Below are 13856 nucleotides of genomic sequence, written 5' to 3'. Positions count from 1 at the left end.
CGTAATATTCTTTGAGCTACCCTGGAGTGGAACTGCAGGGAAGCCAAAGCATGTTAACACTATGAAATAAAAGATCTCAGTCTCTTTGCCTGAGAACGTGCAAGGAATTTAACTCCAGTAGATATTGAAAGCAGCATATAATCCTTCTTAGTTGATAAGAACATGATTACGTAACGACTGTCCTGATGGGTCAGTCCAAAGGTCTGGCTAGTCCACCGTCCTTTTTCCCACAGTGGCTGACTATATGCCTATGAGATTCCCACAAGTGGAACATATACACAATGACTTTAGTGTGTGATTTTCAGGGCAAAACTGTCCCCAAGTACTTTGCATCAGAATCATAACAAACACTATGTCCTAAGCCATTAGAATATTTGCAATTTCACCAAGAGCTTTTAGGTGGTACTTAGAAGTTTGTGAAATATTTATGATTTAATAAAAACGTTTTTCCCATAACAGGAGATAGTGGGAATTTTTAAAAAGTGGTCTTTTACAAGGCGTGCAGAGAAAGGATATTTTCTTTAAAACAAAGTTCCATGCTTTTTAATGACGCAGTTGTTATTCTTATCTTTGGGCCTTGTGCAGGTCAAGAACTTGTTATTCAAAGAAATGCTCAGCACTTTGCTTTTAAACAGAGGAAAGCGAGGCATAATCTCTGTTCCAAATCTCTCCAACACTTCCCCTGAACACTTTGCTGCTCACTTCCAGCACTGCAATTTGTAATTGAAAAACAAGTGAAACACATGATTAAAGAATTAATACAACCAAATTATCAATTGTCTTTTCTTATGTTTGTATTCTATCATTCCCCAATACTTGGGACTCGATGATTTTGCCATAAGTGAAATCTTAATAAATAAATAAATGTATTTGCACTAACTCTGTATGACAAGAATGGTTAACATTTTTTGGCCTGAGAGTCAAATTCACCCTTGGCCAACTTTCTGGAACCACATACCAGTGGTGAGTGTGGCCATCTCACAAAGTTTACACTACTGTCCTACCTTTTTTTCTTTTAGTTACTTTGTCTTGCCATTAAATCATACAAGTAGCATGAAAGTTACAGCTGGGCACTAGGAGTGTCTAAAACAGCTAAACCTGTGTTTAAATGCAACCTAGACTCAAGCTGGGAGCATTGCAGTCAAAGAACAGTGCTACTCTTGGCTCTCTCCTTTTTCTCATAGGGGCAGGATAATTCTTAGTTGTACAACAAAACAATAGTATAATGGCCAAGTTACTTATCTAGTGAAGTTGAAGGGAGATAGCAGGAGAACTGAAGGCTTTTTTAAAATAATAAACAATGAAATTTGGGGCCTTGGATTCAAACCACCCATCTCTTGCATTTGCACAGCATGTATGTCATCAGTATCTACCCATTCTATTCTTCCTCCTCTGCCATGTATGCACAGTGACACCCCCCCCCCCCGAGTTCAGAAACAGCTTTTCAGGCAATATGAGAGGCTGCCTCAGGAAGGGTCAGTGATAATTATACTGATGTAGAGGGAATGCTAGTCTTGGAGCTGGTGTGCAAGAACATTGAAGATTCAGAATATCAGATGTGGGGATGTAGGGTAAAAGGCCATGTTGAGCATAATTCCATGATCATAGGCATGACTAACAAGTATATTTGGTGGCTGACAAAGGAAATAGGGAGGGCTTGGAGAGGGGAAGATTAGAAGCTCTGTATTTGCAAGAATCCAATTACTAAATAATCCTTTCAAGCTATTACATAATCCTCACTGCCTTTTCATTTGAAAAATGGCTGCTAAAGAAAAATTGCAATTTTTATGTTCTTCTACCTCTCTCTCTATATATATATCGATTTGTTTTGGTTTGAATAATTAGGAATCCCCCCCCAGTAGTGTAAAATATTGTGTAATAGTGAGAGGCGCATAACTGATGGCATTTATGAGAATTATTTCCCCAACTAAATAGCTACAATTATGTCGTACTCCAATAATCTGTGAAGTTATTCTATGTAAACTTCAGTCGCGATCTATAGATTTGCTTTTTCAATGTTGAAGGTAAAATATTCAGATGTGATTACTGATTAACACTCATCCTCTTGAAGAATATAATAGCTGTTTCGCACATAATGCTAAACGAGATTATTTCTTAGCAAGAATGAGTATGCATACAGCCACTCGGTTGGAAAATCTTGGCTGCTTTGTTCTTTTTGCTGCTCCTGCTGCTGCCATGCTACCTAGAACTAATGGCATGGTTTGGTTTAGCATTAGGTGTATACCTGTGTTTGTGTTTGTCTTGCTCCTAACAAGCCACAAGCTGTAACCAAAGTTTGATGTTTGTTTACTGCATGCAATTTGTTTTGGGAAGAAAAGCATTGAGACTAGTTTAGCAAAGGCTGAACCCTAAGAAAACTTGGCGTAGGTGTGCAGCAGTGACCATTGTAATCCTTAATCAGGTGAAGTTCAATGTGTGGAGATGGGGTTTCGAATTTATTCTTGCAATCCATTACTTGAAACACTTTGCTTTGACATATGTAAGGCTGGAAGAGGTTGATTCTTAATAAAAATTTCCAGTTGTCTAAAGCAGGGGCAGCCAACTGGCAGCCCACAGTCTACATCCGGCTCCTGTGGCAATTTGTCAGTCCCTGGCAATGCTAGCTAAGTTGAATCAAAGCAGTTAAAAAATTAACCATAGTTTCAGCCATGAGGATCATAGGAAAGTTTTCAAGATGTAAGAGAAAGAGAATCCATACTTACATTTTGCATCTTGCTGGTGCGTAAATGTGAAGAGTATTTTGGGATCCAGGCTACTATCTGGTGAATGGCTGCAGTGATACAGGGTTAGCCATTCTGGTTTAATCTTTTCAAATTTAATTTTCCCCTCCTTGGCCCCTTCTCTTAGTTCTGTGCTGGAGCAGTCCTTAAAATGTTTTGCCCAAGCTCAAATTAGCTATCTGTCACACTGACAAGGTGTTGAATTCAAAGGACTTACTGCAGCTTGGTTCTTGTAACCAAGCCTTTGGAAGCAATAGAAATTTACTGCACAGTCTAATAATGAGATTTACTCAGGGTGGGAAGCAACTCATTTGTGCAAAACATTCTGGATCATTAATATATGGAGACGAGGGCTGCTTTTAGTTGCCATGACAGGCTATGAAGTACAGTCCTGCGATTGTCAGAGATTTCATTTACAGAAGTCCATGACTGGGCTAGTGATGTCTTGTTGTAACTTACAAAACAAAACTGTAAATAGAGCAAGAATTGCTGGTGTGCATCGAATGTATTGTGGGCAGAGCACACAGGGGTGTGTGTGTGGGGGGGGCGAGTATTCTCTCAGAATAACACAACAGAACTTAGTGGTGAGCCTAGGGTATGCGGTTTTTCCTGCTATCTTTCCATACAATGTTATACAAACGAATATCTGAATAAGGCTAAAGATTGCACCCCTTGGAATGCAAACGCCTGTTTCTTCTGAACAATATCTTAATATTTTGCGCTGGAAATGTTCTTCAGATGTTAGAAAGATTTTCTACAGTAATTAGGGAAAATCATAAGAAAACTTGATCCTAATACTCCGTGTGCTTGTTATCTCCAGCTTTGTGTCACAGAGAATCCTAGACTTTCTGGGTTGCACATCAGAATGTTACTTGCACCCCTCAAAAATTGATCTTGAGGCTTGGGGGACCCTTCATAACAGATTTGGGGCTATGACAGCAGAGGAAGGGGAAGTCCCATTGCACAAGTGGAGCTCTGTTCATGCAGCATTGGATACAACACACACTTTTTTAAAAAAAATCAATAACTAAAGACATAAGATTATTGGAAGATTAGTCGAAACATTAAAGATGTGCAGTCAGTTGATTTTTCTTGAGTTCATTAATCAACACTCTTCAGTGACTAGTTCAAAGATGCAAAGTGAATCAAAGTCTCAATAGGATATTAGTTTCTTAATCAGGAATATTGATTTAGAAAAGATCTGCTAAATCACTTAATTAGTTAATCAAAAATTTCAGAGTGCATGAATTCACTTTGCAGATTGAATAGGAAGGAAAATCAGTGGCAGGTGGTAACTTTGTTAAAGGTTAAAGTTCTGGGTTAGCAGCATTCAGGAAAGGGATCAGCAGATAAGCAGAAGACATGAGAATAGTCAAAGGTAGAGTGAAGATAATGCAGATTAGCCACCCAGTAGAACTTGGAAAGACTAACAATAGTATTCATTCTGAGTACAAAGAACAGGAACAATGTTTTCTTGTGGGTGTCAAGCGCAGTGTCTGCTCAGTGTCACTCTCTTTCCATTGCTGAGGCACACACAGAAGTGTTCACCACAGCAGCAAACAGATCTTTGCAGGAAGGATTTGGAAATTCCTCCTTTTGTTCAGCCTCCCAAGGGACTCTTCTTCCCCCCTATCTGCTCCTGCTAGAGCTACAGGACAGACAGAACTTCCAGGTAGAATGGGAAAGGCAAACTGCCAAGCAGAACTGAGCTGAGCTCATGGCACATACTCATACGTTCACCTGTATTATTCTGTTTTATGTCTAAGCAAGGAGTTAAGGGTCAGTCACTCTATATTTATTTTTCATAGCTGTTCATAATAGGTGAACAGAAGCCTAGAGGCCATTAAGAAACAGTCAAATTGTGCTTCAGTCAAAAATTTGCATGCTATGTACAGGAACTTACTGCTAATTACACCAGTGGAAAAAGGTAACTCGGCAAAAGAAGTGTGATAACATTCCCCCAAAGATATAGTGCATGTATTTCCTGATTCTTATGTGAAACTTAAAAAAGTGGAGGATAAGATCCTAGGTCCTCCCCCCCCCCCAAAAAAGCTATATTTTAAATTTAACTTCTGGAGTTGCTGATAGTTTGAAAGGCCCAATAACTTTTGAAGAACTCACAAATAATGATTCCTTATGCTCTAACTAAATCACTGAGAGCCTCTGATGGGACACTTCTTGAGGTTCCTCACACCCCTGAGGTTTGATTGGCAAAGGAGACTTGTTTTCCCCAACGCTGCTGTAACCTTCTTGGGGGCATATCTATGTGAGAAGGAACAACTGCTGTCTCAGTAGATTGGTCTGTTGGAAAGCTGGAGGAAAGCTGTTCTTTTGCCTTTCCTGTAACTTTACTACATTGAGTTACCGTATTTTTCCGTCTATAAGACGCCCCCTATTTTGGGGGACTCAGATTTAAGAAAATGGGGGGAGATGGCCCATGTATAAAACACCCCCTCATTTTTTACATTATTTTTAGGGGGGGGGACCTAGTCTTATACATGGAAAAATATGGTATATTGTATATCTTGTTCAATGTTTGTATCGTTTACTTTCTTCCTTACAGTGGTGAGTTTTTTCATTTACTGTTTCTCTCTCTCTCGCTTTCTCATATTGTGTCAGTTTGCATCGTTTTGATCTCTCACACCAGATAAGTACAGTAATTTCATGGAGGCAGACTTTGAAGAGTGCTATTGATTATTATGGAGACAAGCCATTTTAATCAATTCATTTAAGCTGTCACAGTGATTCAGTGTAATAATGTGTTTACTCTGGGCGAGACAGGAGGCTGCTGCTCTAAAGTAGCAGAACGATGGGCTGCTTCTGACTCCCGCATGGAAGTGACCAAATACTCTTTTGTATGGTGGCTGAAGCAAAAACTGCTAAACCTGCAGTTTGACCAAATTCTCTATACAAATCTACGCTACATAATCTAGAAGGGCACCATTATGGAGTCCCTTGATGTGATTAAGTCAGATCACATGGTCATACTGCATTGCTGAGAATATTTTTGGTAGCCTCTATATACAGTGGTCTGTTATATGAGATCCAGGGTGTAAACCCAAGACTGCTTCATGTTTTTATTATATGGGTCCATTAATTTAAACAATCTGGTAGCTTGCTGTAGAAAGAACACTGCAGTGAGATACCAATGACTCACAAGCGATGGTGATGTGGTTTCTTTGGCTAGGCGGCTTCTGGCTGACAACAGTATTCGTAGAAAGAAAAAGGAGTGCCAGAAAGATTATAACTCAAAGGGAGTGCCAGAAAGATTAGAACTCATAGCAGTAGTGTTCATTGTCTCTCAGGGGCTTCACATGCCGCCTCCTGCTCCATAAAGGGAACCTTAAGCATCTAGTGTACTTCTTAAAGAGCCCTGTGTGATGCTGTCACTTTGTAGAACAGCTCAGGTTGGGTAGATAAGTCTCCTCAGATTTATTGATGGAAAAATGTAGCCCATGCATAGTTCTGAGGCAATGGGCTGCTTTTATTTAATAAAAAAAAAGGAAAAGAGAGTGTATGGCCCAGTTATTATGATTGTTTCTTAAATTTCTATACCCCCTTTCATCCGAAGATCACAGGGCGGTGTACAGTATAAAAACACCAAAATATGTAACATAGTAACAAACAAAAGAGTTAAAAAGGCCATAGATTGTTTCATTAGCCAAGGCCTGGGAGAAGGAGTTTTTTTGCCTGGCACCTAAAAATATGTAACAGAGGTGCTAGGCAAACCTCCCCAGGGAGAGCATTGCACAAGTGGGGAGCCTAGCTACAGCCTAGCTCCCCACTCTTCCCTTGTTGTCTAAATGTTTATCTGTAATTTCAACTTTGTTGATATAGCCTCATGCCGTACATCTTAATATTTTAGCTATATTTCCTTTCTAGCAGTTAGATACTTCTGAAAGGTAAAGGTAAAGGGACCCCTGACCATTAGGTTCAGTCACAACTGACTCTGGGGTTGCGGCACTCATCTCGCTCTATAGGCCGAGGGAGCCGGTGTGCAGCTTCTGGGTCATGTGGCCAGCATGACCAAGCTGCTTTTGGCGAACCAGAGTCGCGCACTGAAACGCCGTTTACCTTCCCGCTGGAGCGGTACCTATTTATCTACTTGCACTTTGACGTGCTTTCGAACTGCTAGGTTGGCAGGAGCAGGGAACAAGCAACGGGAGCCTTACCCCGTTGCGGGGATTTGAACCGCCAACCTTCTGATCAGCAAGTCTTAGGATCTGTGGCTTAACCCACAGCACCACTTCTGGTGGCCTTCAAATATGATTAATAATAATAATAATAATAATAATAATAATAATAATAATTTATACCCTGCCCTCCCCGGCCAAAACCGGGCTCAGAGCAGCTAACATTAAATGTATAACGCATTAACATAAAATCAGGCAATCAATTAAAATACATCCTAAAATCAGATCGGAATCAGAAAAAAATCAGAAAAAAATCCAATCAGATGGCAACCCGCAGATTAAGAGATGAGTATTATTATTTATTTCATTTGTGAATGTATTGCTGCATCTATGGTGGTCCTGTAACTTGATTGCGTTAGGTTTATTTGTTTTCCTGTATTCTTGTATGAGGTCCACCCCCCACCCCCAGTAATAGATTATGATAGACTTGAAAGTGACAGTTTTAATATCCTGGCTGTGTGTCATTTTGTTTGGCAATGTAAATAGTTTTTATTGCAGTATTATTCATGAGTTATATCGTATTATTGTAATACTTGTACTTGATCCCAAGGAAAGCCAATATCAAGTAGCACCTGAAAAGAAATTGCATTGGCAGCTTCTGTTGGGCACAGTTGTTCATTGGGAATGATCCCAAATCAATCATGGATGGCATAATTACTTTTATTTATTAGATGTCACGATTTTCTTTTAAAACACCGTTTTTGCCTTGCTCTGGTATTTGAAAGCCATTGGCAGTCCAGGCCTACATTGACAAGAGAGAGAGAGAAATTGACGGGGTGACCTGCCAAAACCAAAACCCTCCTGGGCCAAAACCCAACTGTACAGATGCTGGGCTGTCGTCATTCTCTTTTCCCTCCTTTCGTTGATCGTTTTTTCTTGAAGTGTTTTCCTACTTCAAGGGAAGGGAAAGAAAATATGATTGCCACCTCAGGAGCTAGTTCCACCCCCACCCCCCATTCCAGGGCTGTGTCCGGGAAATTGAAGGGTTTTGAATCCACTGGACTCAGAACCACACATTACATGTCCTCAGAACATTTCCTTTTTGCCCTCAGCAGTGGTGAGGGAGTATCAGTCACTGTCCTTACATTTTCTTTGATGGCTGGGATGGAAGTTCTCAAGGTGGACAACCTTCTCTGCCTGACAGGGAAGATCCAAAACATTTCCTATGGCCCCTTGGATGACCTCACAGGGATCATAGGATTTAGCCTTTAAACAGTTACTTACGTTACTTAAACCCACTTACTTCAGTGGGTCCATTCTGAGTATAATGACTCTGAATAGTTGGATACTGTTATACTAACAGCTTTGTACAAAGCAAGATTTGGAATTATATTTGTATGACTTTTGAAATGCTCAGAATATCAGTCCTCAATCGCATTTTGAAATAAGCTGAGTGGGTTTTGCTGAATAGTTATGTATTAAAACCTTTATTTCCCAGTAAAGGGCCCCTGGCACTTGACAACAGGTGAAGAACAAGTTTGGGAATTTGCTTTCAGGGGAAAATAAACTTAGAATGAACAAAAGGCTTAAAGGAGGAGGCAACAGGATTTTTTGGTACGCTGGAAACTATTTATTGACTATTGCAAAGGGAACTCACTGCTTCCTCAAGCAAAGCAAAGCCTCTTTATTATTTGAAGGTAGGGATGACAAAGGTGATACCCGCCAGCTCAGGGCTCAGTGACCTTTTTCAGCCGTGGGCCAGTCCACCGGTCCTCAGACTATATTTTGGAGGGGGAAAAATAATGAATTCCTATGCCCCACAAATAACCAAGAGAGGCATTTTAAATAAAAGGACACATTCTACTCATGTAAAAACACGCTGATTCCCAGACCATCCGCGGGCCAAATTGAGAAGGTGATTGGGCCGCATCCGGCCCACGGGCCTTAGGTTGCCTACCCCTGCTCCAGCTATTCCTGGTCGGCATCTCTCATAGGCCATGCCGGCTGAGGCCAATGGGAGATGGAGCCCAACAACAACTGGGGGGGGGGCACCACATTATTGGCTACCTCTGTTCTAAAGTATCAATTTAAAATGGAATTTGTAAAGATACAATTGCAATTTATTAGTTTAATTCAGTAATCAGTAATAAAGTGGTAGTAATGAAGTGATTAATAATAGTATTAGGTAGTAAAGGATAGCAAGGTAGGCTCTGGTGAATATTGTTTTGACTTTTTCATATACAAAATGTGTATATTTTCTGTCTGATTTTTGTTTTATGGAAATAGTTATTTTGCTAGTACTTACTAAAAAGAATTTTTAAAAAGAAAGAAATCATGTCCTTTTTTTCCTTAATCCTGGAGCTTCAGAGTTTCTCAAAAGGGTGACGGTTATCTCTAATGCATTTTTTTGTATTTGTGTTGACAGGAAGTATCTGACTATGGAGGTGAAATCATGAAGAAGTAGCAGAAAGAATAATAATGCTTTTCCGAAATCGTTTTTTGCTCTTGTTGGCCTTGGCAGCCTTGTTAGCCTTTCTGAGCCTTAGCCTACAATTCTGTAAGTATACCTTGGTTCACATTATGTGAGAAGTGTAAAGCCTCACAGCGTTCGCCATGGCGTCTATTAAATTTGGCCTACTTTCTGTTTGCCCCCAACCTTCCTTTGTAAACCACGTATTTGAATGTAGCTCAAAGGAAGTTGATGCCAAGCTGTATATGTGAATGAGAAATGAATGCCACCACTTTTTCAATTCTAGAAACATGAGTTCTACACAGATTCTAACCAAAGTCATGCTGATTGTGATGATTTCCTGGTTTGCATGTAACATCAAATCATTTTAACTTTATGTGCACATAGTGGTGCATACTTCTACAAAGTCCCTGATGTGATCCTTCCCTGCTCCTGTATACCAGAGGAGAAATAAGTCGGTGGCTGTCTTTATGTATTATGTAAACCAGTGCTTGTGGATTGTTGATCTACAACAAACCATAAGCGATTGCCAAGGTTTCTTGGGGAAACAAACCACAAACATTTATTTTCACCGAACACAAAGTTGCTCAGTTGGTTAGAGCATGGTGCTGATAGCGTCAAGGTTGCAGGTTTGATCCCTGTATGGGACAGCTGCATATTCCTGCATTTCAGGTGGTTGGACTAGATGATTCTTGGGATCCCTTCCAACTCTATTATTCTGTTATTCTTTCTGGCATGGCAGGGGCATGGAAAGGGCTCATCAGGAACTTTTGAGATGCATGCACCAGTATGCTGCTCATTTGTGTTAAGCCACAATTAGTTTTTTCAGTGCATTTTAATGCTACATGTGAATTGGACTGATTGAAGGAAAAGCCCTCCCCACCACCCTGTCTATGTGCTTTCAGATAATTGCTTGATCATTTAAAAAATATTAAGAACTATGTTTTCTTTAAATAGAAATGCATTAATTGTGTCTCTTTCTACAATTTGAGTAATTAAGTAAAGCGTAAAATGTCAGGGTGATTCTCAAACACAGAAGCTTGGTTACAGACTGGGGGAAAAAGAGAACATATATATACTTATTTATATTGGAAGCTAGAAGTGGAATTTGCAGTAATATGATCAACGCAAACTCTCTTTCCAGGGTTGTCATGCTGTAAATACTTATATACTTTCAAACAGTTAGTTGCTTCTGTGCTGGCCTTGGCTGACTAGATACCTGCTTATGTGATTGTGGAAAAACTTATCTCAAGATGATTTTCCATTGATTAATTCAAACTGTGGTGACTGTTGCTAGTTTTTGAGGTCTCTGCTTTTTTAGACTTCTTTAAATAACGGTAGAAGGAAAGTATTATAACCTCTCTTCTTCGTAATATGTGAACCAGCCCTCATGTATTGAGACAGCATGCCTTTTTGTGATGGACTCTTACTGATTCCGATTTGGCATGTTTTGCTAAACAAATAGATGTTCCTACTGATTGGCTGTGATACATTTATATACAGTGGTACCTCGGGTTACATACGCTTCAGGTTACATACACTTCAGGTTACACACTCCGCTAACCCAGAAATAGTGCTTCATGTTAAGAACTTTGCTTCATGATGAGAACAGAAATCGGGCTCCGGTGGCGCGGCGGCAGCAGGAGGCCCCATTAGCTAAAGTGGTGCTTCAGGTTAAGAACAGTTTCAGGTTAAGAACGGACCTCCGGAACGAATTGAGTACTGTAACCTGAAGCGTATGTAACCCGAGGTACTACTGTATAGTGGAGATCTGCATTGGTTGCTGATTTGCTACCAAGCTAAATTCAAGGAGTTATTATTATTACTATTATTTACAGTGGTTTCTTGGTTCTTGAACTTAATCCGTTCCGGGAGTCCGTTCAACTCCCGAAACCGTCCAAAAACCAAGACGCGACTTCCGATTGGCTGCAGGAGCTTCCTGCACTCAAGCAGAAACCACGCCAGATGTTTGGCTTCCAAAAAACGCTTACTTCCGGGTTTGCAGCATACGGGAGCTGATTCGTTCAGCAACTAAGCCGTTTGGGAACCAAGGTATCACTGTAAAGCCCGTTAACAACTTGGGACCAGTTTACCTACAAGATCACCTTACCCCCCCCTCTACTCCCTATGCTTTTTGACTGATTTGATGTTTGCATTGGCCGAATGTCTGTTGCTTTATGTTTAGCATGTACCTTGATACTGTATGTTGAGTGCCTTCAGCACCACACCTCTGCTGATGGCTTGTTCTGAATTAATTTTTCTCATGTCTGTTTGTATTCATATTCCATATTTTTATTGGGAGTAGAGTTGCTGAAGATCTTGCTTCCTTTATACTCCATTTTTGGGATCTCTTGGTAGAACTGTTCACTGGCTAAGAGTACATTATTGGTATGATAAGCTTGTGTTTGTTTTCTCCTATACAAGTGCCATAGTATGAGAAAACAAGGAGTCTGTAGCAGATTATTAGGATGAGGTTCAGGGGAATTGGCACAGGTAACTCAAATGATGTCTTGTTTTCTTGCTTCTTAGCAAGGGCTACAAATTACTATTCCACCCTAACAATTTGTGACCATGGTTGGGTTCTTGCAAAGATTTCCAGTAAGTAGACATGGGGAAGCAATTCAAAATGAATCATTCACAGACCGTACTCAAAGATGAACTCTGAGCTGCAGCTGTCTATGAATTCAGCTTATGAGATAGTCTGCAAGCAAATTGTATTGATTAACATTTTAGCTCAATATTTTCAGCTGAATGCATCTTGGTTGACCATTTATAATTGAAACGTATGTGCTTAGGAGTCATACTTACGATGCACATATTATGTCAGAACTGCTGTAAGGGAATGTGGAGGGGGGAATGGGATTTATTTATTTAAAACATATTTCTTTTTGACAGTATGTATCAACAGACAATATATAAGGGTTTTGTTGATGGCTGAAGATCCTGTTGCTGTATTATTTCTGTGTGTACAGAGTTACACATTTCCTCAGCAAATACGTCTTATAGGTTAGGCTGGCATTTGCCAACCTCCAGATGTTATGGACTACAACTCCATAAGTCTGAACCAGATCTGCTGCCTAGGACTCATAGTTCAAAACATCTGGACCAGGTTGGAAGTAGGTGAAGGTCATGTTAAGCACTACACTTGTGCCTTCTAACGTTCTCCTGCCATGGTTTGACCTTCATTAATATTAGGATGGGTACTCCATGCCTCAGCTATTATTTATGCATAAAACTATTTATCATGCTACTAGGTCATAAAAATATGCCACAACAGCTTGCAGAAATAAAGCAAACAAAGTTAAAAAGTTAAAAACAGGCATCAGTTAACCATTGTTAATGGTCATATTGGCACAATGGCATTTATGACTATTTGTTTGTTTTTGTTCTTCGTGGACGCCACAGCATGTTGGCTATCATTCTACCCTGAGGTTATTTTGTTCTTTCATAAACCTTTATCAAATCATTCCATGCTTTCCCTCCAGCCCTTTGGTAAAGCAATGAACCTATATTCGTATAACTGCTTTTATTTATTCATTTGGCTCCTTTGCTAATCTGCTTGATGCAAAGGAGGAAAACCTTTGTCGCAGTGTTACATATACAGTTTTTCTTTATTAATGTTTATAAACTTTACCCACTCCTCTATTTCTTCACAAATATCTCATGCTTCCTACTTTCTGTCTTCCTTTTGCTTGTCTTTTTTCAGTTTCTGTCCTCCTTCCATTATAATATAATAATAATTTATTATTTGTACCCAGCCCACCTGACTGGGTTGCCCCAGCCGCTGTGGGCAGCTTCCAGCATACCGTATTTGCCCAGATATAAGCCGCACCCGCAAATAAGCCTCACCTTTAAGATTCAGCAGCTTGGGACCCGTGGACAGGATAGGCGCCGTTGCCCCATGCTCCTGGTCTGCTCTGTGTGGGGAGTGGGACCCGCACCGCTTTGCCGGCAGCGTAAGGTCATAAATATAAGCCAAACTTTAACTTTTCACAATCGGAATTTGGAAAAAAAATGTGGCTTATATTCAGGCCAATACGGTATATAAAAACATAGTAAAACATTCTGGTCTGCGTTAGCAAATGTTTTGCTGCAGACCAGAATTAGCAAGATGTCATCTTATAAAGCCATTTTAGTTGTAAATGGTGACATGTGTACATTAAAAATATAGAAACATAGAAAGTGGGTGTATTTAAAAGCTTTCATTAGCTAGAATGAATAGTTGATTTACTGTATGTATGTGGGAGATGCAAACAGCAGTTGAATTATTGTTTAGTTAAATGGCTTCAGGCTAATAATGTGGAAAGTAGCTAACAAGCCAATGGAATCTCCCTTAGTTTACAATATATTCCTTTGAAGACTCTGAGCTCCCAGGACAGATCCATTATTGTGTTGAAATAGTAGGAAGACAAGGATTTTGGCAGTCTAAATCGCTGCAAGTATATATTTTTTAATTTGGCAACAGTTTTTAATTGACTGTATTTCACCTGGTTTGAGAATAGGAAAGCTGTA

The 13856-nt window shown here is 39.9% G+C and overlaps 1 protein-coding gene across 1 annotated transcript in view; it reads left to right on the top strand.

Moving 5' to 3' along the window:
* Positions 1-13856, top strand: part of PXYLP1 (2-phosphoxylose phosphatase 1) — a 61099-nt gene that overhangs the window by 18004 nt on the left and 29239 nt on the right. Inside the window, exon 2 of the mRNA XM_083442803.1 lies at positions 9300-9431. Within this exon, the coding sequence (XP_083298929.1) occupies positions 9353-9431 (79 nt within the window). The 5' untranslated portion in view covers positions 9300-9352. The remainder of the gene's footprint in view (positions 1-9299; positions 9432-13856) is intronic.

Source organism: Podarcis tiliguerta (assembly GCF_965153285.1).
Source record: "Podarcis tiliguerta genome assembly, chromosome: 5".
NCBI lineage: Eukaryota > Metazoa > Chordata > Lepidosauria > Squamata > Lacertidae > Podarcis > Podarcis tiliguerta.
This window is presented reverse-complemented; position numbering and strand designations above follow the sequence as displayed.